Raw genomic sequence first — 21,367 nt, 5'->3', positions numbered from 1 at the left:
AAAGTCAATGTTATATTACAAAAAAGAACCACAGTCTTTTTAAAATTAATAACAGTTTCAAGCAATGCGAATAACGTGTAATCGTAGCAAAGGTACGTTAACAGTACTCTCAGTAAATATCACAAACGGTATCGTACCTGTGACATTTCATCAAGAGCTTCGTGGTATATTAATTTTATATTACCAAATTTAACTGTCCCACTACGACCTGTGTGTAATGTCTTTCTCTGTGTCTTTCTCTTTCGCTCTTTCACCCTCATACTCGTGGCTCAGCTGCTTGATAGACGAGCTGACCGCGGGCGGGTAAGTCGTTAATGGCCCTACTGACACTCCAGAAGTCGTTCGTGAAAATGCTTTTAGTCTGCCTTTAGCTTCTAGTTTGCACCTAGGTTTACTTTAATTATTGCGAGTATTAGTAATTCACCATCACTACTCTTACGTCGTACCTGAAGTACTTGCTGCTTTATTCACATAATAATTTAATCAAAGTGTCCAAGCTTTTACTTTGTTTTACGTACCATGGCTATTTCATCCTTCCCCGATTGACGTTACCGTTTCGATTCCCTCAGACATTGAAAGTAATGGAGTGTTGAACATATTTAATTGATAACATTCCATAGATGATGCAACACTTCTGTACATTTACCACATCTATCGTCTTTATCACTATTCAATCACATCCAAGGTGTGAACTAAACCAATCCTCAAAATTCAAAGAAGGTGCATTTCGTTAAAGGTGTTCTAACTTCTACAACAGGTCGAGTCCTTCATTCTCAAGTCGATTGAATGTCTAAAGACCTTGTCAACGTTCATTTCCAAGGGTAGATCGGCGAGAATTCTTTGTTCTCTTGTGTTTGCTTTCCACAAGATAGAGAACTAACAAATTACGTAGTCGATTACATTTTGCTAGGCGTGAGATCATTTTCTAATAGACTGGACAAGCACCATCTGCTGTATAATTACAGAAAGGATCTCTTGAAGGGGGCCTGTTGAACACAGTGATGATGAACTCACCGCAATTGATGCAAAATACGGAGTTCCCTTATTTACCTTGAAAAGCCCACTTCCAGAGACCCTTGGAGCCTAATAATACAATTGAAGCGTCCGAAGCTTCTATCCCATTTTCTACATCAACGCAATTTTATCCCTTATCTTCATGATGGAGTTACTTTAATTTCTGTAATGTCGAAAGTAGAGGAGTATTCTACAAATTGAGGACGACAATGGTTAAAAAATCTCAACTTCATTTAATACTTTTGCTTTATACTTATTAGAAAGACTCCTCCTCATTCATTTCGAGGCATGTAAATTGGACCATCTCTTAAGTTGGAAGGATCCACGAGCTTCTACTCCGGTTTTTTTTTTAAAAAAAAAGGACAAAGTAAGCCAATCGTTAAACGCGATTATTTTACATTTTTAGCCAGTTTTACTAAACACATTAAACACATGCCATGAGATTCATTCTTACGTCTTACGAACCGTCTCCAAAGCTTCCTATATCCCTTCCAAAGATCAATTCATGAACCTGAACTTTGCGAGGATTTTCTACTTCTCTGCTTTTGCTCTGCACAAAATAGAGTCGCAGAAGTATGTAATTGATAATAATTTTGTAGACGTGGGATAATTTTCCAGTAAAGCGGTTCCGTACAAGCTGCTGTAGCCTCTTAACCTTCGATTAATTCAGCATTGAAAACATGTTAATGCTTGATACGTCGGTATTACAGATTAAATTAGCATGATACTAAAAAAAGAGAAATGAAAAGAATAGGCCAGTAGTTAGAAAGATTAGTGCTTGGTTTTAGGATGTAACATAACGCATGCATATAGAGTTATTAAATTAATAGCAGATTTCTTACAGAATATTTTTTCCAGATACATAGGCGACACCCGCGTTGAAAGAAAGCAGGGCCGATTTTACAGTCAATCTTACACTGTTCCCAATCCTATAATCACTGTGACCGAACACACGCCTACACCGTCCCCGGATTATATGAAACGTCAGGTAAACAGAATTTTCAAATCTACAGTGTTTCTATACCATATTCTTTTTCTATCCCTCTGTACATTGATTCTGTCATCTTAAAAAACTCTTACGCGTTTCAGGGCTCTATCGATAGTCAATTAGATGCAGCCAGTCTGCACGGTAGTCGATTAGGATTTGAAAGAAAGCCCAGTCTTACAAGATCGCAAACTGATTCCAATATCACGTATACCGGAGAAGAAATTCCCGAGGCTCCAGGATCAGCTTGCTACATCACTAAAGAAGGCGACATAGACTACCAAGTGGTACTCAAGGTATGAAACGCGTATAATGAAATTCAGACATGACTTACACTAACTTTTTTTTTATACGTTTACCTTTGAGAAGTTAGATCTCTCCGTTTATTGTAAATAGGCTGTACACGCGGTAGCACTCAGGGATAACTTGTGCTGTACATTGCGTGTCTGTGAGAACATTTTAAATCTGTTGGAACTACTGATGGACATGGGAGTGCTGAAACAATGTCTTCGCGACGAGGCGACTAACAGCAACGCCGGTATGAATTGTTGTTTCTTTCTTCCTTCAACTTACACTTCCAATTGGAAATTAAATGGACCAGACTTTATTCGTGATTGGAATTATCACTCGAATACCTTACGCAGGCTCTAATAGCGGCAAGTCGGACAAGGCTCCAAGTAAGCACGATTCTCCGACGAATGACCAGCAACAGAAAAGTAATAGTAGACGCACCGGGGTGGAAGTAACTCCACATCATTTGTTGATGAATTGTGTGATCAGAGTGTTGAAACACTTGGGCTGTCCACACGGTTGTGCGGAAGGCATGCGTGGTCCACCTGCGGACTTTATTCGGTCGCAAGGTCAAACAATACTGTGCAAATTACATCGCGCAAGTTCTCGACAGTTTTCAAAGTTTTTACGAAGTATGATTCGTGATCAACCCATACCAGAGATATTGGATTTCTTTCACGCTTATGTGGGATTCTGCGTAGATCCAAGTTCGTTATTATCTCCACTTAGTGAGTAACATCAGGTAAAATTCTGACCAGTTTTTCAGATTCTAATCATTTTCTCCCTGTTTTTCTGTTCCTCCTCTAACGCGCTGCAGACCAGAAACGAACCTCGAGCAAATCCCCAGATGTTGCATCACAGGGAGGGTACGCAACTAATTTTGGTGCTGGCCTAGGCGGGGGCGGAGGTCGTGGTATAGAGGGGCAAATAATGTGCAACGTGTTTAAGACTCTGGTCACGAGATTTGTAAAATCTTTCAAGGAACTGAAGTCTCAGGAAAATGTGACCATTCATTGTGATCTCAGGCAGTTAATGACTTACATTAAGGAAGCTCACGGTGGAGTTTTCCGTCGAGTTGCTCTCAGCGGTTTGCTAGATTCTGCTGACAGACCCAACAAACGAAGTAACAGCAATATTCAAACAACTCGTGTCATAAGGTAACAACTACAATTCACCTTGCAAAGTTGGCTGAAACGTAAAGCTGAAGATGTTAATTACAGGCACATACATCAATCGGAACTAGAAGAAAACATCGACCTTGGCGCGGACTCGTGCTACGTTATGGATGACAGAGGAACCCGTAAATTTTTATTCAAAAAGCGGAGCACTTCCTCCACATGTGCCGTAGGTATACAAGATACAACAGCATTACGTCGAAAGGACTACGTCGGCTTAAAATAATTATATGCTTATTGGCAGAGCCTCTTGGAGACGGAAATGAGTGAAGAAAATGCAAAGATCAGCCAAAGTCCGTCGGGGAATTTGCGAAGGAAACATTACATTCTAACTCCCAGGCAAAGCGAGCGAAATTTAGGAATTGCTGAGTCCTGCATGGGATCTGCAAAGTCGCGAAAATTAAAGCGCTTTCAAATTGGAGGAATCGGTAGGGGACTCTACTATTGTTTGATTCATCTGCGTTCATTCAGATCGTAAGTCTGTCACATTCGATTTCTAGTAAATTGGTTCCGAAAAGAATACGGCCGAACTGATTCCACGGATAGCCATGATAGCAGCGAATCTCCAACAGAAGGTAGTTTCATCAGGCAACCAAGTATACATCATGCCTATTATCGGAGTACTTCAAGAGGTGGAAGAGGGTAAGAAAAATGGCGAGTTCGATGAAAGATGAAACATGGCTTATGAATTCTTCTCCTTTTACATCATTCAATATGCTAATGCCTATTCATTTCCAAATGACTTTCCACTTTGTGTGAGAATTCAAATCAATCCATTTTTAGGGTTGGCCAAACGCTACAGAAAGCAAAGCGTAGAATGGAGGATCAGTTGAATAAGATTGGATTAGGAAAGGGAAAAAAGAAAGAGAGTTTGGAAGAAGCACCAGGATGTTGTAAGTTGACAGAGATCCTGAAAATCAACGGATCTTATTTTGTACTCCACTCATTGCAGATTTCAGCCGAAAAAATTCTATGGATATCGGCGAGGCATCCAGGGAATCAGAATTCGTAGTATTGAAAGAAAGAAAAATGGTTCCCATTTCCTTGGTGCACACTGGTATGCTGAGGTTTTCATTTCTACTGGAAACTTGTCAACCAGGCTCCGTACCAGATCATCATTTGATGGCAGCCATCCTGGATTTGGTAAGTATTTATCAAATATCTTTTGGATCTCAGCTGATCATGACAAGCTACTCAACTATAATTTCTACGAGTACAACTTTCTCTTTCATCTAGCCACACGCACCTGTCGTAGCTCGTGCCGCACTCATTTTGGAATGTGCTCATCTTGTACACCAATGCAATAAAGGCCATTGGCCGACATGGATGAAACTAAATTTCCCAATCTTTCGCCCTTCCGTTCCACTTAACAGTCGCAATGCACCTACTGGTCTGCGACGAACACACGTTTTGCAGCGGTCGGCTGGAAAATTGTTCTACCAATGGGCAGAGGTGACTAGGAATGGTTTGAATGTCAAAATGGAATTCTACGAGACCTTGTGTTCACTTATCAATATTCGACTTTTACCTTTAGGCCATTGGTACAAGACTAGAAGAAATGCTTGCTGAGGATAAGCATAACGTGGATGCCATAACGGCGATGGTTTCTGACGAAAATAAACAGAAGGAACTAGTGGTGGAGGATGAGGAGGAGGACTTTCTCGATGAAGGTAATCCCATGCTCACTATTAAATGATTTACAATGACGGCTCATGACCACTATATTTTTAGTAGTGGATTATTGCATGTGAAACGGTTGACCTCGATCTGAAAAATTTCCCACTGATGCATATTCCAGCCAGTATCAATGGTTATGGATCTCAATGTCCAATTGCTCTTCGCCTGGTGGCTTGTACACTTCTTTTGGAAATAACAGCATTTTTGAGAGAGACATATCAGACTTTGCCAAAGTCCAGCAGACTGTCAACTCGGGAACGACCTCCACCATGGGAAAGAATGTATAGTCGTGAAGCCAATCGCCGTTGGAGTATGGCTCTTTCTTCAATGGGGCATTCCCAGACATCGGCACAAAGTCTCCAGTCGATTGCTGGAGATCGAGAGGCAGGTGAGTCTTGCGAGATTCTCTACAAGTCCAACAGTTAAAGTATCTACTCTTGAAATTTCTCATCTCGCATGTATATTATACCTTGCAGAGAGAAAAATTAGTTTTGTACTGCACGAACCGGACAATGAATCGGAGGGTAGTAGCAAGTCTACTGTAACAATTCAAGGAGAGGAGATACAAATTAACGAAAAGGAGAAGAGTAAACGTGCTCCTGCTCCACAGGGGCGTCCATTTTTGTTGCGTCGTGGAACAGCAGGTAATCCCACTGGATCCTTTAAACGAAGAAGCTTGAAGCTACGCAGAGGCACCAAAGATGGGAAAGATGGAGAGGGTGAAACTTGTAAGTTTATTACTATCTTAGCTCCTCTTGGGAACAAGACAGATTGTTATAAAGACAGCGACTCCCAACTGTTAATTTCGTACCAGATGTCAAATAATAGTTTCGTAGTATCGCGAGTCGATTTTACGAACCAACAAAGATATCAATTATGTGTTGCGCTTTGGTTCTAATTTAGATACTGTAAAACGTGCAGACTCTATTCAGTCAAAAAGGAAAGTGAGCTCTTTATCAGACAGGAGTGATACTTCCGAACCAGGACTTGGTGGCGAAGTAAGCGGCGAAGAATCTCCAGGAATACTTAGCGATGATCAACCTCCTGAGAGTCCAAGTGATAGCAACGACACTGATGAAACCAACAAAAATTTTCCCTGGCTAAAAGTAAGCAAACACAATATTTGTGTAAATCTATTTACTTGTCATAAATGAAACACAATGTTTTCATGCACTTTCAGGTAGTTGTGCAAATAGCAAATTCCTTCAACTTTTATTGTTCTCATCAAAATTTCTGCCACCCAATATGTTATCGACGACAAATGCGCGCTAGCGCCAGGCTTATAAAATCAATTAGAAAAATTTACGGAGAGGAGTTCGGGATTATCAATGGAACTGGTACATTCGATTTCGATACAGATAAAAAAGATGATACTAAAAAAGATAAACGAAGTCGCAAGGTTTCCGATCAAGCCAGTACTCAAGTCTCACCGGTTCGTCGAAAAGATAGCATGGGCAGAAAAGACAGGTGGGTTTATCTGAATTTGTAATTTTAGTCGATTTACGTTGTTGAGCTTGTTAATAATGTAATAATTCATTCAGGATTGAGAGAGCCTTGGATGGTTCTCAATCTGGTAGACTGATCGGAGGGCACAGAGACTCATCTAAAGATATCGCAGAATCAGATTTTGACAGAGGGAAAGATTCATCGAAAAGACCCGATAAAGATAATCGATCCAAAAACCTGCCACCAATTTCAAAATACATAAAAACTCAGGTAATCTAACTGCTCTATGTATAATTCAGATGTTTCTTTTTTTTAAATGTGATCGAAACAGTCATTATTCTTTGAGCGGGCATATTCTTCCAATAGTCATAGATCGACGCTTCTTCATCTGTGGTACTGTATCATAAAAAGCTTTTAATATTGCGCTTTAAGTTAAGGTTGAAATTTTTTCAGTCCACTCAACTAATTTATGTCGAGTAAAAAGCACAGAACACGAGTTCTTTTAATTCAGATATTACGCTCTCTGTTAAGCACGCAACTCTGTATCGATACTCATAGAATACAAATGAACGTAGGTGTGAGATAAACTAAAGCAAGACACAACTCTTACCCACAGGTCAAAGATGCCTTCCATACACCATTAGCAACATTAGTTAAAGGCGCCGTTGTGATGTCAGAAGAATTATTTGTTGATATTCTTTCCGTATCTTGGGAACTTCTGCTTGAATCAAACCAAGAAGTTGCCGCATCAGCGGCATCCTTGTTTATCATTTCGGCAGTGCGAGCCCCGAACCAAGCAAGCGATATAATGCATCACGGCCTACATCATACAAATACCACAATTAGAATAAACGCTATTCTTAGATTTCAAGTACTTTGGAAACTCCGATATCAGGTTTGGCCCCGTATGGAAGAAACTGCTCATATGACCTTCAAAGTCCCACCGCCTGGTATAGAATTCACATTGCCTTCTCCTAAAATTGGAATAGAATCGTTGCCAGTTGTCGATCCACCATGGATGCCTCAAGTTAAAACGAAAGTTGAAGAAGTAACGATTAATCAGGAACGTCATGTAAGTAAATGGCAAATTCATGATCTGGCTAAATTGTATCATTATTTTTACTCTGTTTATCAGCATTTGTATTATTCCATTTCAGAGGTCGTTGGTGACAGCAACGAAAACTCGTAAGAAACAGCAAACTGAACTTATAAAAAAAGCTCTACAGGCACAGGATGACAAAAAACGGGAGGAGAGAGAAAATTTTTTAATTACCACTATACCAATTACGGTACAAGCGGCATACGAGCCTAGTCCTGTTGGCGACGATCATGATGAAGGTATCCTCGGTTATTTAGAGAAAATTGACATCACGACGTGGTAATGTGTTGAGCAAATTTAACAATTTGTTTTTCTAGGAAACGTAGGAGACGAAGATCCAGGCGAATCGGTACCCAGAAACACTTCGCATCACGGACAATCTGCTCTGTCGTTGTTCCCGTCGTCTTTGTGTTCAGCTGTTATACAAATAATTAATCTTTTAGACGACGCTGCGGTTTCTGAAGATGGGAACGCAGTCTATGAAGTTGCTTATCAGGCGAGTCAACCTTCTACTTAAGCTTAAATTTACCCCTATTAAATAACAATAATTAATTACATTCAATAGGTGATTTGGAATTGCTTGGTAGAGGACAGTGCTTTGTTTTTACGCTACGTTTTGGAGCGTTTGACAAGGGAGAAGCAGGAACTGATGTTCAAAATCCTTAGACATCTCATCAGATTTGTTCCAAAACTTCCACAACAGGCCGCTTTTGCTCTGTACAATTACATCATAGGATATGTTATGTTTTACGTACGTTCACCGCATGAAGAAGGACAAAAGCTCATTGGGACAGCCTTGTCAATATTATGGATGGTAGATAACAACTCTTATTCTTTTCTCGAAAACTCACGACCTTGTTACACGTATTTATGGTCTGTTTTTAGTTGCACCACGAGATTTATCACCCACATTTTATTTCAACGACGTACAATGTTTACTATTTCCATCTAGGTAGTACACAGCGTACATGGAATAATGTTCAAAGATTTGAAGCAAATACTGAGAAAAGAGCAGTGCGATGCGTCCATTCTTCTCACGGCCAATGTACCATCGGCCAAAAAGATTATAGTACACGGTCCGCAGGATCCAGATGCGGGTGGAATCCCGTCACAATTTCCTGTACAAGAAGACACGCAATTTTGTCAGATCTTGAGAGAATCTGTGGATTTTTTTGGCATAGAAGAAAGTAAACATAAGGAATATTTTTTGATCGACTACAAAACACGTGAGTCGCTTTTGATCATTTTTATTGATACAACGTTTATTTACGTAGCGTTAAGCATTTTCTTTTTACAAAATAGTACTTTTCCAGACCAAATACACAACCCGACCTCGTACGTGCGAGATTACTATTTTTTCAAGCGGTCTCAGTACCCCCAACTTGAACTTGTACACATGAAACCCGAAGAAGCCTTCAATGCCTTACAGCGTCAGGAATTGATTCATAAGTTTGTAGAGATCGGCAAGGTGCTCTTAACGTGGGCGATTCTGAAAAATGTGGATATGGTTGTCCAGAGAGTAGTATTTTTACACGAAGAACTTATGAAACTTCCTTCATTTCCAAGAAAAGCACTAGAGGCTGACCTCGATCTCTACAAAGGTGGAGAAATTGGGAAGGTGATTATGTTTCTGATCGATTACAGTGATGATGCTATGACGCTAAAGGGATTTATGCAGTAAAATACTTCAAAATTTTGTCTAAAAATTGAAAATGCCTTATTGAACAATAGATGACAGTGAAGTACAGAAATTTGTGACAAATTTATCAACTTTTAGGCCCTGAATTGTGGAATTCATATTTCAGGAACTCCTCGGCTTAGATGTATTGCACAAATTTATGTGGGTGAGATTAATTGCTCGAATGTTTGAAGCGATGGCAGGAAATTTTGCTTATTCTGGTGACATTCATCTGTTTCTCAATGTTCTAAACGGAGCAATAATACTGCACAGTGAAGATTCGTGTATTTTGAGATACGTAATGGCTACATACATCAATGCTGCTCACAATTTTAAAAATATATTTTCAACAAATGGATACTTACTAATTATGCCTACGTTATTGCAACTGTACTCCAATCATCAAACAAACAAATTGGTGAAGACCACTGTTGAATACGCTGTCAAACAATTTTATCTTATGAACAGAAAACCTTTCATACTTCAAATGTTTGGTAGCGTATCGGCAATTTTAGACACCGATGAAATGAGCGTACACGGGGAAGCGCACAAGGCAGGTTATTTTTTATACAGACGTTGGTAACGCGATCCCGAATTGAATAATCAATTAATAACGAGATCTTACGTTTCAGGTTGCGTCTACTTGCCTGTTCAATCTTTTGTTAAGCTTGGAAACCCCATCACCGGATCCTGTAAATATTGGCGAATTGGTGAAAGAAGATAAACCGCTAAAGGCTATTGATTTTTGTTACCACGATGAAAATGAAATGGTTACAGTTTTGGACTGTATCTCTCTTTGTGTTATGGTTATTGCATATGCAGCTGATTCAGTTCGTGGGCAACAAATGCTGGTTTGTTACAAACACTTTGAGTAAAATGTATTTGAGGCTTCGTATAGCTGACATCTTGGTGACCTTTTTACATGTGATAAATGTGCATATTATTGGTATATTGTAGATCATCTTGGAGGCAATACTACCTTGTTATGTGCAGCAAATTCAATCACCTACTTATAACAAAGAAGGAAAAACTGAAAAGGAAATTATTAATCAATTAGCCATTGCTGTGAAGACATTAGTCAACAACTCCGAAGCTCTGACTAAGTATGTTAAAGTAACGATACTTGTTTCTTGATAATACAACATATGTTTCGCGTCTCCATACAGAAATTACAACGGGCCGCAGAGATCAAGCCCGGAACATAAAGGCTCCAGTCAGAGAAATTACGGTAAAGGTCCGTATTCGCCTGGTTTTGATTTTGATGATGAAACCCACAATAAATATATAGAACATTCGAGGACGAAAATTCTGTACGACAGAGACAACGAAGACTCGGAAAATTGCCATAAGACTGAATTCAGAAGACCAAGAGATACTCTCCTGAATATGGTAGGAGACTTCCTTGCTAGATGCTCTCTGCGTCTTGCCGAATTGAATAAAAAAGCAACTCAGGATGGTAAAGCAATTGAATTGCTTGATTCCAAATGCCACGTGGTGAGTGACTATTATGGTAACACATATTGAAGAAGAGTGGAAGATATTATCGAAGTCCGTCAGTTTTGACAGTAAGTTTGACACGATTCGTTTCAGAGACTAGCGGACATTGCTCACAGCCTTTTAAAGATTTCACCCTACGATTCCGACACAATGGGTTGCAGAGGATTGCGAAGATACATGAATGATATACTCCCATCTACCGAATGGTCCAACGACGATATGAGGCCAGCTTTAATAATTATTTTGCGACGACTTGACAAAACATTTAGTAAAATTTATAAAAAAGCTTCAATCAGACGAAACACCGACTGGGAAGCTGCGGGTGATCTGTTGAAGGGTGTTTATGAAACATTGTCAAGATATCCGTACATTGCTCATTTTCAACACTTAAAGACACTTCTAAGCACATGCCAGGTAAAGTTATTTGTACAATTCTTTCTTCTTACGACCATACTTAGGTACTTGCTACATATTTATGTGCACCTTTTTTTATCCAATAGGCTCTCATAATTGGGGATACAACTGGCTTGGTGGAAGTAGCATCGGCTGCATCAGCTGCTCTAATGAGTCAAATACCACCGCAGCATTTTTGTTCAACAGTATTACGCTTGATAGCTCTCCACGTAATTTCTCTCGGGGACGTTTATTCATTGGAGAATGTCTGCGGAGGGCAATCAATGTTCTCTACTCAAAATCGAACGGAAAGTGTACTTCTGAATCTACTAATACCTCTATTCTTGCGTGTTGGCACGGGCAGAAAGGGTAAGATAACCATGCGCAAATGTTAAAGTTTCTTTTTTTTCTGTATTCTTCATTGAACCAATCGATTACGTATAATCAATCCTACAGAATATGCTTCATTCAATAATCTAATCCATTTTTCATCCAGATGTTCCCAAATTGAGACAGGCAGACATAAGTTTTACTCTGACAGCTGTTTTGAATACCTTGTGGCCACCGACGGCAAAAACTGCTCCCATTACAGCACAAAATTTAAAAACCGCGACCGACATGAGAACCGGTAGCTTGACGTTCACTGCCAGGGATGCAAAGGCGCCAACAAAAATATCATTAACATTGTATCAAGTTGCATTCTTAGGTACGTAATGATATTTTCTGATGCAATAAATTAACAATATCTTGACGGATTGTGAAATCCGAGAAAATCCACACAGTGTGTGCAGTATTTTGAATCTTTTTATCCTTTAGCATTGAAGATTATGATCATTTGCTTCGAAGCAGAACTGAAGACAGAATGGCCTAGAATTTTACGCACCATGCGACTTTTGAACAAGCGCAACGAGGCATCGATACATTTGTGGGACTTTTTGGAATTTGTAGTCACTCATCGGACAGCTCTTTACATACAAATGTTACCCTTTATAGTGCACAAAATTGGGCAGCCACCAATATCCGAACACGAGAGAAACATGCAGAGCATTATTAGAAAAAAAATCAACGGAATTGGTATGCCGGTTCCAAAATCACGCGGTACCTTATTGACTGACTTATCTCATGATCTGAAAGATCTGAAAGAGGAAATCGACGACCGTAAGTTCGGTGAGCATGTCTTCAACTGTATCCTGCAATGCCAGGATAACGATGTGGAATTAATTGTTAAATATACGCCAAATTCTCTTGACTTTCTTCAGACGAAATGCAACCGGAACCAAAAAGGAGTGTAGTTGACATGCACCCAGGAGCTCCGAATGCGATACCGAATAGCAACGAGGGGCAACATGGACGGACTCAGAGACCTTCTCTTATCGACTTACTTACAGGGGATCTCGGTTCGCGTGCTCATATCAATCGTACCCCTGCAGAGACTCCCTCTCAACATTCTCAGCCTACACCAGTGTCTCATCCAACTCCACCACACACTTACAATCAATCACTCATCCCAAAATCAGCACATGCGATTCAACCTCAATTCCCTGTCATACATCCACCAACTTCAGTACAACCAACTACTAATGTCACCAGAGGTATGCTTGTCTCCCGTCTTCAACTTTAGCAAAATTTTACTATCCGATCTCCAGCGGCATACCAGCATAGGAATCGCATCGAGTCGCACCCTTGCACATATATTCAATGATAAATGCTTTGACTATGATATTTACAATATTAGGGGCACGCCCGTATCATTAGAACGATTACGATATTTGTAATACGACAACGTGAACGTTATGCGAGCGTTATCTCATTGATTACAACATATACTTACTTTGATTTGAAGAAAGCACATTCTGTTTTGAATATCGTCTACATGGAGTACATGTACGAGAAATCGTACACAGTTTGTCGAGGCTTAATTTAATTCAAACTATAGATTCGGACTCTATTTCTTATCTTCAACTTTTCATTCCGTTCCAGGCTCTGCGTCGAGTACAAGTGCTGGATCAACAACATTGAAGGAAGTCAGCGAGTACAGTACTAAGGACGTGCAAACGGATCAGCCACTTTCGACAGGTATTTAATTTAATTTTGTTTTTCCGCTGACTTTTTTCCAAATAATTTAAATTTTATGTTCCTAACAAAACAAATTAACGGTAGATCAACGTAATTATATTAATTAAAATGTCAGAAGTATTTTGCATGAAGGCTACACTTGTTTAATCTCTGATTATTGTTCATTTTCAAACTGAGATACAATGACGAACGTGAAGTCAAGGGAATCTTTACATTATGTTTCTTTTTAAAATGTAAATAATTCAAGTATAATACTTGAATTACCAATATTACAGCTGATCTGATCTTTCCAGATCTTTATATTACAATATTGTAACGTCGAGACGTGAACCATACTGCGTGTCTTTCGCAGATAGTAAATGAAATTCCCACAGACACAAGCCGTTTACCAAAGTACTTCTGACAGATAAACACAGTAGGTACCACAGTTGGATTAAGCCATTGTCTATGGCACTGCAGCAGGTGCTCACACAAAAGTAATCCTACTTATAAAATGTAGATACTTCGTAATTTAAATCATACCAAAATGCAATATTATCTTCATAGTTTTGAATACACGACTATTGATCAGGATTTTACGCAGTTTTGTTTATCATTCTTCTAAATTATAACTGAGACATGTCTGACTGCAATCGTTCTACGAACTATTCGATCAACTCTTCCCACAATGAATAATTTACTTTTTCTTACTCGGAATAATTTTGGATCTACGATTTACTTTTGACTAATTCTTTGACTAGCATTGTTAATTACAATTAGAAAATTGTTTTGAATAAATATGTTAATTCTCGTTGAGAGGGTAATGCCATAAGCTCCACGTATGTGAAAACAAATTAAATGTATCATTTGGCATCATTTATTGTTTATTGTTGAGCTTAATTCAGTTACACCGACACTCTATAGATGATCTCAAATATACACCTAGTATATTTAAATAAGTTGAAAGGCGTGAAAAATGACACAAACCACGTATAAGGAGAAAAGAAAGAAAAAAAAACAATCATGAAGATAAAGTATTGTACCTGAGATTCAGATATATTGACACACTGATGTTACGTTGCTTCCATTGCTAGCTAGGGAACAGAGGTAAGCACACAGAATCTACGCAAGTCTATACTTATTATTATCACACTTTTTCATATACTACGTGTGTATATCCTTTATGCTTCACACTATTACGTATCTAAATATTAATATACTCTTGATACCATTCTAATCGTACTCACTCACCTTCTGTTGCATTTTGTCCTGTGTTGTTTTTTCCCTTAGCATATTCGTTACATATTGATTTGCCATATATTATGTAATTATGATAAACTTATTACATAGCAGTATTTAGACAATGGTATTATCCAACAGTTGGTATCCCATTATCATTATGTAGCCACTTCGTTACTATACATATACATATAGTTGCTTTTGTGCCTTTCTTTGCAATATGTTGATCAGTCTGGAGTAAAATTGAATTAACTTCTAGATACGGTGATCATCGTTCGTCAATCCGCAACAGACAATTATGTTACTTACACAGATATATGTATTTATACATTAGGCTGGTCTCTAATTTGGGAATAGACAAATTTTCATCGTAACGCCCCCAGTGATTAAAAATAATGTAGGTCAAATATCTACTCGAGAATCAATTCTCAATGGAGGAGATTCGATCCTGATGGTGCACGACGTTCCATTGATTAGCGAAGTGAAATTTTTAACACATTATTTTCGAACAGTTTGGCATAAATCTCAGGGCGTCGCGCCGAAAGTTTCTCCAAACCCGAATTAACGACCACCTTAATTTGTATGTACGATATATATCGTTGCTGATGGTGATGATATATATATTAATATATATACATATATATGATTTACACACTGATATCAATATCAGTGGTGTAACTATCGATATATTTTTGAAATAACAATACTGTAATCACTAAATATTCTACTTCTAATTCAAATACACTAATAACTTTGTAAATTGCATTTTGTTCGAATTATTTTTTGTCACATTATTACTTGCATTGAGTGAATATATGATTTCTTATTCTATGGTGTTTTCACTACTAATGTAAGAAAGGATCAACATATCAACAATTCAGTTAGCTGAACAATTTCCCATTACATGTTTATTGTTCAATGATAATAATTTAATACTTTCACTTTCGATGGGGGGGTTTAAGGATGTTGCCTAGTAGCAGATTCGGACTTTTCTTTATCCTGTGATCTGTAACCAAATCGTGCGGTTGAGACCAGCAGAATGCAGAGAGATTGTCACCAGTGTAAATTAGCCTGATATAACCGGAAAAGAAATAGGAACATCCCCGTGCTTTGTGCGAGAAAAATAAAAACAAAACGTTTCATTTGTTGTTCACCTTGCTAGTAACTATTCGGTCATCTTAGGTTTGAATCAAATATTAAAGATATACCGATAGTGACGATTTCAAAAAAAAATTTCCTTTGTAACACGAAACAAACATGAGATAAATAACATCGATCATTGTTTCGAAATAATTAACTTAAATTAATAATTATATTTTTTCGAAAGCCGTGCGATATTCACTCAGCCTTTAACTTAAAAACAAAACCAATGTGTGTCTCAATGGGTTAATGGTGTTGAATCTAGGCAATACCCTTAACGTTCAAAACAGCGAAAGACAGCCATAAGACTAATCAGTGCTTGTTTTACACATGGGCTCCGCCGTCAACTTCATTTTCTCGAATTAAAACGTTTCCCTCTACTGAAAATAGGCTCACATAAAAATCAATATACTATATAATAACACAGAATAATTTCAACTTAAACAAAGTATTCTTTCAATGATATCTAAAATCATTTGCACACGCAAATTACATTAGAAATTATGTTATGTTATATTTGATCCTTGGTTTTCCATTTTTCAGCGAAGTAATTATTATTTTTCTAGTAAAACATTGTCCAAATATTAAAATTATAAATTGTGCAGAAATCAACATTTCTTTAACTTTGAACAAGATGTGAAAATTACGATACAATTTTTTTTATTAACAAACAAAACAAAACAAAAAAACCACACAAAAAATAGTCCATCGTTTTGCCACAATTCAAATTTTGTATTTCATAATTATTCTATCTATAAATATACTTCATAAACAATAATCTATATATAGCAAATAATATTCTCTGTAAATGTATAGATGTGAATTACAACATTACACAATGGAGTGGTCAGTCCTACTGTCTGATGATCGTTCTGTCCTCATACTAGACGTTCAATGTGGCATGTTTCAGATAGATCCCAACCATCTTCTGCTAATGATGAACATAACAATGTTAAGTCTCACCCTATATTACCTCATCAAAAGACGTCCAAACTGCGCTTTGTCTCTTCTGTAGAGTTTAGGCACTCTTCAGGTAAATCCTTCCTCCCTCCATTATATCAAGATTCATTAGCAGCACGCCTAGACCCGGTCTTGACTTCCATCTTCTTGTAAAATCATTTTTGTTAAAATGAAAACAGCAACAGGCAACCACCTTTGATCGAAAACATATAAAATATTGTTTTTCGATACTTCGAATGGTTTCGGTTATCACAGATCATTCGTCTCCGGATGATGCTTCCTGAATCAATTTATATCACCCGGTCTCGTAGCGTTTGAAAATAGAAGAACAAGCCAGCGTTGATATCTTTGAAAAGTACTCGACATATTCGGAAAAAAAGTCTTTAACTTCTCAAGAATGCATAAAATAATCGATCAGTTTGTTCGTTTCATCTTCGTATGTCTTTTGTCCACATTGTCTTTTTCTGTATCTCTTTCTGTGTGTAAAATCTATTTTATTTTGCACGATCATTTCGTAGCAATGAACTCTTGTTACTTTCTTCTTTTCAAATTCCTATAACAAACATTATAAAATCTGTAACTAAACCAAGATATTGTACATATTTATATGAGTTTTTCATTTATGCTTGCTATTGTTTTTCAATTTAGTAATAAAATTCTGGAAAGATAATTTCACAATAAAATAAAAGTGTATAAATACGTATCATAAAAATATTTATCCTAAGAGGTGATGAGTAACAAAATTATCTTCCTAATTTTAAAACGTAGCACGAGTAGTAATTTTTTTTTTTTCACTAATGCGGCAACTGTTGAATATTTATACAAAACTTACACATATATTTATTTCACCTTGTGTGCAGGAGAAACCTTAACAACTCAATTGAGTCCAAGCAGTCCAACCGAGGACAGCTCTGGGGAATCTCGCAGCATCAGACCACGTCTACAGCGTTCAACAGGACAAAGCAAGAAAACCTTTCGCTTAAGAAAAAGTCGAAGGAGTCGTATTGAAGTATGTGTATGGCATAGTACCCAAAAATGTTAATAAGGTTTAAACCAGATTGGACGGTCCAAGGCAGACATGACAGAGTCTTATTTTGATAACATTTCAATGAAATGTATTTACAAGATAGCAAGGATGAATTTGAAACATGAAACAATAATTTTCAGGTGTCACATATAAAATTGGAGTCCCCAGATACTTCCAATCAACCGATGGCTTCGACTCCACCAACAGCTACGGAACTATCAGTTTCTGGTATCCCATCTGAATCGTCATCTATTCGATCGAAGCGTAGTCTATCTGCTCGTCAAGGACACAATGATAGTCGTGGAAATCATCAACAATCGGACATATCGTGGGACGAAGATACCAGCGTGATTTCACAAACTTCGAGTACTTCCGGTTATCGCGAATCTTATAGCATGCAACTTATGTCATTGGAAAGCGGAATTCAATCAGCTCCGCCCTTGGCCTCACCTGATCTCAACGATCTACCCTCTACCAGTAGTGCGACAACGAATTACATTGTATGCGACGGTAGCTCACCTGATTGTTCGATTAATGGAAGTGGAGGAGAAAAAACTGCCTTATTAACAAACAGTCAGCGATCATCGTCCCAGCACTCTTTACTTATGGTATTTCAAACCCAAGACGAGGACACGTTAATCTGAGTCGACGATTTTTACAGGGAAAATATATGTTTAGTAACATTTTAATTGTAATAATTGAGTGTAGAATATAATTATCTATCAAGTAATATGCTGCTGTTGGAGAAAAAAGTACTGTACACCAAGCAAAGAGAATACGTATTATTCTTGCAGTTGAAATCTGATGCGCAGTTGTGTTAATGTATAAATTGGACAGCAGTATATATTGATTAGGAAAATGAACGTTACATGCTATAACAATTTACTATTGTACAGACACTAGGCATTATTAATGTAAGAATTTAAATTAAACTGATTTTTTACAGCATTTCGGCTTCATTTTCAAACCAGTAGAATGCGGTCAAGAAACATCTATTTTATACTTTCCGTAACGAGATAGGATTTCGACAAAGTGTTTCAACAGTAAAATAGATTAAGTACTTCTGTAACAAATTCTAGTTAATCAACTATGTTTACGCTGCGTAGCAATAGATATAGAGAGCTGTTTGATAATTGATTAAGTAACTCGATAAAAATTCTTTGTAGACTAATCGTAAGCTGATTCTGATATATTTTGTATTTTATTATAAAAGTTGGAAATATTACTATAAACTTGACGTAATTTCACGGTGATGTAAATGAGCAATACTAGTTATTATGTGGTAGATCAACACTCAGCTGAGCCATAACGTATGAAACTGCAGCGAACAATGCAGCACATAGGTCGAGTGCATGCGGATCTTCAACGGACATGGTGTCACCATTTGAATGATGGTACCAAAAGTATTTGCCGTTATCATTCCACAGCGAAGCTCCTGGTACCCCTGAATCCACCCATTCCGTTATATCAGGGCCTTCGTTTGGGTTTCGAACCATTGTAGCATTTATTGGTTCCAATAAGCTAAAAAGTAATGAAAAGGATGAGAACTTTTTGATGAAAAACGTTTGTGAGAGGAAAAATGCAAATGCGTATGTCAAGTTAAGTATAAACTTACTTCATTATCTTTTTCAGAATGCATTGGGCTTCCTTCGAACCCGTAAAGGCAAGTCCTATCGGAGTGAATGTACCTACGTCAGACTCCATCACAAATTGAAGGTTTTGCCTGTCAGCTTTGTGTGACTGAATATATTGATGAGCTCCGACAATCCCAATCTCTTCACCAGTCCAAAGAATAGCCCTTTTGTAAAATATATAATCAGCTTAAGGTACGTTTGGTAATGGTTGACTTACTCCAATAATTTAAGTATATGTTTCCAGCTGACTAATTGTTACTAGTTATAAATTTAAGAAACTTATTTTTCTTCCTTGGATACTAATACTGTCTGTTAATCAGAATTAATTCAAAATTGACTTAAAGCTTCGATATATTCTTGTGAGACTTATGATTTTGAAGTAGCAATGCATTTTTTCAGACACTGGGTCATTAACAATATACCTTATCGTTCTTCGTGGTCGTAGATTTAGAGCTTTCAAGATTCTCAAAGAGTTCCATGATATGAATGCACCACCTCCATCATCCATAGCACCCTGGCCTACATCCCAGCTATCTAAATGTCCGGATACAACTACTACTTTCTCAGGGTTCTCAGCTCCAATGATTTCTGCAATTGTGTTCCGAGACTTGACTGCTGGTAGAGACTGGGCTTCCATTCTAATATTGATCCTTATCGTTTCGCCTGAAAACATAGTTCATCATCATGAATATATTCTACAAAATCGAAAATACTTAACGTAAGTATGGGAGATTATCGACATGCTTGTTACCTCTGTCAGCCATTCTGTTTAACATGGCCGCATCTTCAATTGTGATACACGCAGCTGGAATTTTAGTAATATTTGGTTGATAAGTCATCATGCCAGTATGTGGTGAGTAGATAGAAACTGGTGTGATAGATCTGATCAAGACTGCCACTGCGCCAAATTTTGCAGCTTCTGACGCTCCCCTGCTTCTGTATATAACAGTTTCTTCATAACTCACAAAATCTTGATTATAAACAACTATCTTTCCAGGCACCTAGAAATTATACATCATAAGTACTACGTTTTTATATGAAAAGAAGAGAAAACGTAAAATTTGTCCAAGTATGTCTGCAAGAATTTTATAGCACCTCATTGCGTCGTTGACGAAGTTCATCGAAACTCTTTAGTACGATGGCTAACGCAGTAATGCCTCCTGTGGGCGTTCCGACACTGTACCCCAATCCAAGCATCGCAATATCTTTCACTCTTGGTTGAAGCAAGGTAGCGGATTCCTTACCTCTGTAAAAATCAAACCATATTTATTCCTTGGGCTTTTTTTTAGAACACAACGAAGTAATGTACCTGACCCAATGAGGTAAAACTGCTTCTTCGCCGTGCACATTTTCCAATCCATGTTTGACCAACTTATCGAGCATGTAGTCAATAGCATTTTCAAGAACCTGACTACCAGATAAACGTGGACCAAACTTATCGACAAATGTGGCCAACTCTTGCCATGTTGTACCCTTATACAATCCATTAACAGTTTCGTTTATTATTTTGTTAACAGTCGGGGCATAGCTTTCAATTTCTTTCATCAAATTTTCCGGTAATGAGCACTGGTCTACTTCGTTATCAATTGTATCGCCGAATGTTGATTTTGAGATAAAGCAAAGTAAAAGTACCGCAATCCTGAATTTTAGTTTCATTTTCGATAATAGCGAGAGCAATACAAATTATTGAATAAAAAAAAACTTCTCCTATCGAGCCGATTAATGTCTGTAGAATTTACTCAGATCTTGTCTACATCACATGTCACTTTATACTAGTCGTGAGAGATTACTTTCAGTAATGCTAAATCAAGTCTAATATTTATGACAATGCAAACTACATCTCGTATCATGTCTATGCTTGCGGTGTCAAGACTGATATACAGTGCAAATGTCAATTCACATACATTAAGATAACTGATATTGTATCCGTGTACGTTTTTTTAGCAGAAGATAGTGATGTCCACATCAACATGGCTGACAAATAATGAATGATGACAACATGGGGCAGCTGACCCTGGAACTAGGTAGCTAATTTATAATTTTATACACGAGAAATG

At 37.8% G+C, this 21,367-nt stretch overlaps 2 protein-coding genes across 2 annotated transcripts in view; one reads left to right on the top strand and one right to left on the bottom strand.

The window, feature by feature from the left end:
* The window catches only part of unc80 (unc80, NALCN channel complex subunit), a 26,510-nt gene extending 7,602 nt beyond the window's left edge, over positions 1 to 18,908 (top strand). Inside the window, exons 17-53 of the mRNA XM_046613800.1 lie at positions 274 to 303; positions 1,873 to 2,002; positions 2,104 to 2,295; positions 2,396 to 2,537; positions 2,644 to 3,018; positions 3,108 to 3,447; positions 3,511 to 3,634; positions 3,710 to 3,893; positions 3,966 to 4,107; positions 4,249 to 4,358; positions 4,418 to 4,608; positions 4,702 to 4,917; positions 5,000 to 5,135; positions 5,264 to 5,530; positions 5,619 to 5,870; positions 6,046 to 6,248; positions 6,323 to 6,609; positions 6,684 to 6,858; positions 7,205 to 7,660; positions 7,746 to 7,926; positions 8,005 to 8,183; positions 8,253 to 8,501; positions 8,640 to 8,913; positions 9,001 to 9,305; positions 9,493 to 9,918; positions 9,998 to 10,216; positions 10,323 to 10,468; positions 10,532 to 10,859; positions 10,956 to 11,276; positions 11,363 to 11,624; positions 11,752 to 11,961; positions 12,072 to 12,422; positions 12,515 to 12,847; positions 13,236 to 13,331; positions 16,600 to 16,722; positions 17,510 to 17,658; positions 17,817 to 18,908. Of these exons, the coding sequence (XP_046469756.1) occupies positions 274 to 303; positions 1,873 to 2,002; positions 2,104 to 2,295; positions 2,396 to 2,537; positions 2,644 to 3,018; positions 3,108 to 3,447; positions 3,511 to 3,634; positions 3,710 to 3,893; positions 3,966 to 4,107; positions 4,249 to 4,358; positions 4,418 to 4,608; positions 4,702 to 4,917; positions 5,000 to 5,135; positions 5,264 to 5,530; positions 5,619 to 5,870; positions 6,046 to 6,248; positions 6,323 to 6,609; positions 6,684 to 6,858; positions 7,205 to 7,660; positions 7,746 to 7,926; positions 8,005 to 8,183; positions 8,253 to 8,501; positions 8,640 to 8,913; positions 9,001 to 9,305; positions 9,493 to 9,918; positions 9,998 to 10,216; positions 10,323 to 10,468; positions 10,532 to 10,859; positions 10,956 to 11,276; positions 11,363 to 11,624; positions 11,752 to 11,961; positions 12,072 to 12,422; positions 12,515 to 12,847; positions 13,236 to 13,331; positions 16,600 to 16,722; positions 17,510 to 17,658; positions 17,817 to 18,320 (8,608 nt within the window). The 3' untranslated portion in view covers positions 18,321 to 18,908. The remainder of the gene's footprint in view (positions 1 to 273; positions 304 to 1,872; positions 2,003 to 2,103; positions 2,296 to 2,395; positions 2,538 to 2,643; positions 3,019 to 3,107; positions 3,448 to 3,510; positions 3,635 to 3,709; positions 3,894 to 3,965; positions 4,108 to 4,248; positions 4,359 to 4,417; positions 4,609 to 4,701; positions 4,918 to 4,999; positions 5,136 to 5,263; positions 5,531 to 5,618; positions 5,871 to 6,045; positions 6,249 to 6,322; positions 6,610 to 6,683; positions 6,859 to 7,204; positions 7,661 to 7,745; positions 7,927 to 8,004; positions 8,184 to 8,252; positions 8,502 to 8,639; positions 8,914 to 9,000; positions 9,306 to 9,492; positions 9,919 to 9,997; positions 10,217 to 10,322; positions 10,469 to 10,531; positions 10,860 to 10,955; positions 11,277 to 11,362; positions 11,625 to 11,751; positions 11,962 to 12,071; positions 12,423 to 12,514; positions 12,848 to 13,235; positions 13,332 to 16,599; positions 16,723 to 17,509; positions 17,659 to 17,816) is intronic.
* LOC124213028 (carboxypeptidase Q-like) lies at positions 18,859 to 21,285 on the bottom strand. The gene is made up of 6 exons (XM_046613815.2): positions 20,620 to 21,285; positions 20,406 to 20,556; positions 20,062 to 20,311; positions 19,733 to 19,973; positions 19,292 to 19,474; positions 18,859 to 19,197 (listed from the first exon to the last, which is right to left on the bottom strand). The coding sequence occupies exons 1-6, from the start codon at positions 20,964 to 20,966 to the stop codon at positions 18,945 to 18,947; spliced, it is 1,425 nt and encodes a 474-aa protein (XP_046469771.1). The 5' UTR covers positions 20,967 to 21,285; the 3' UTR covers positions 18,859 to 18,944.
* Positions 21,286 to 21,367: the final 82 nt, after the last annotated feature.

This window comes from Neodiprion pinetum, chromosome 1, assembly GCF_021155775.2.
Source record: "Neodiprion pinetum isolate iyNeoPine1 chromosome 1, iyNeoPine1.2, whole genome shotgun sequence".
Lineage (NCBI taxonomy): Eukaryota > Metazoa > Arthropoda > Insecta > Hymenoptera > Diprionidae > Neodiprion > Neodiprion pinetum.
This window is presented reverse-complemented; position numbering and strand designations above follow the sequence as displayed.

Bases quoted from the DNA above. Each gene is read 5' to 3' on its own strand.
- LOC124213028 (XM_046613815.2), bottom strand. From the start codon at position 20,966: ATGAAACTAAAATTCAGGATTGCGGTACTTTTACTTTGCTTTATCTCA. The intron at 19,974-20,061 runs GTAACAAGCATG...CTATGTTTTCAG, and splicing joins AAACAGAATGGCTGACAGAG to GCGAAACGATAAGGATCAAT. The intron at 19,198-19,291 runs GTAAGTTTATAC...ATTACTTTTTAG, and splicing joins ATTCTGAAAAAGATAATGAA to CTTATTGGAACCAATAAATG.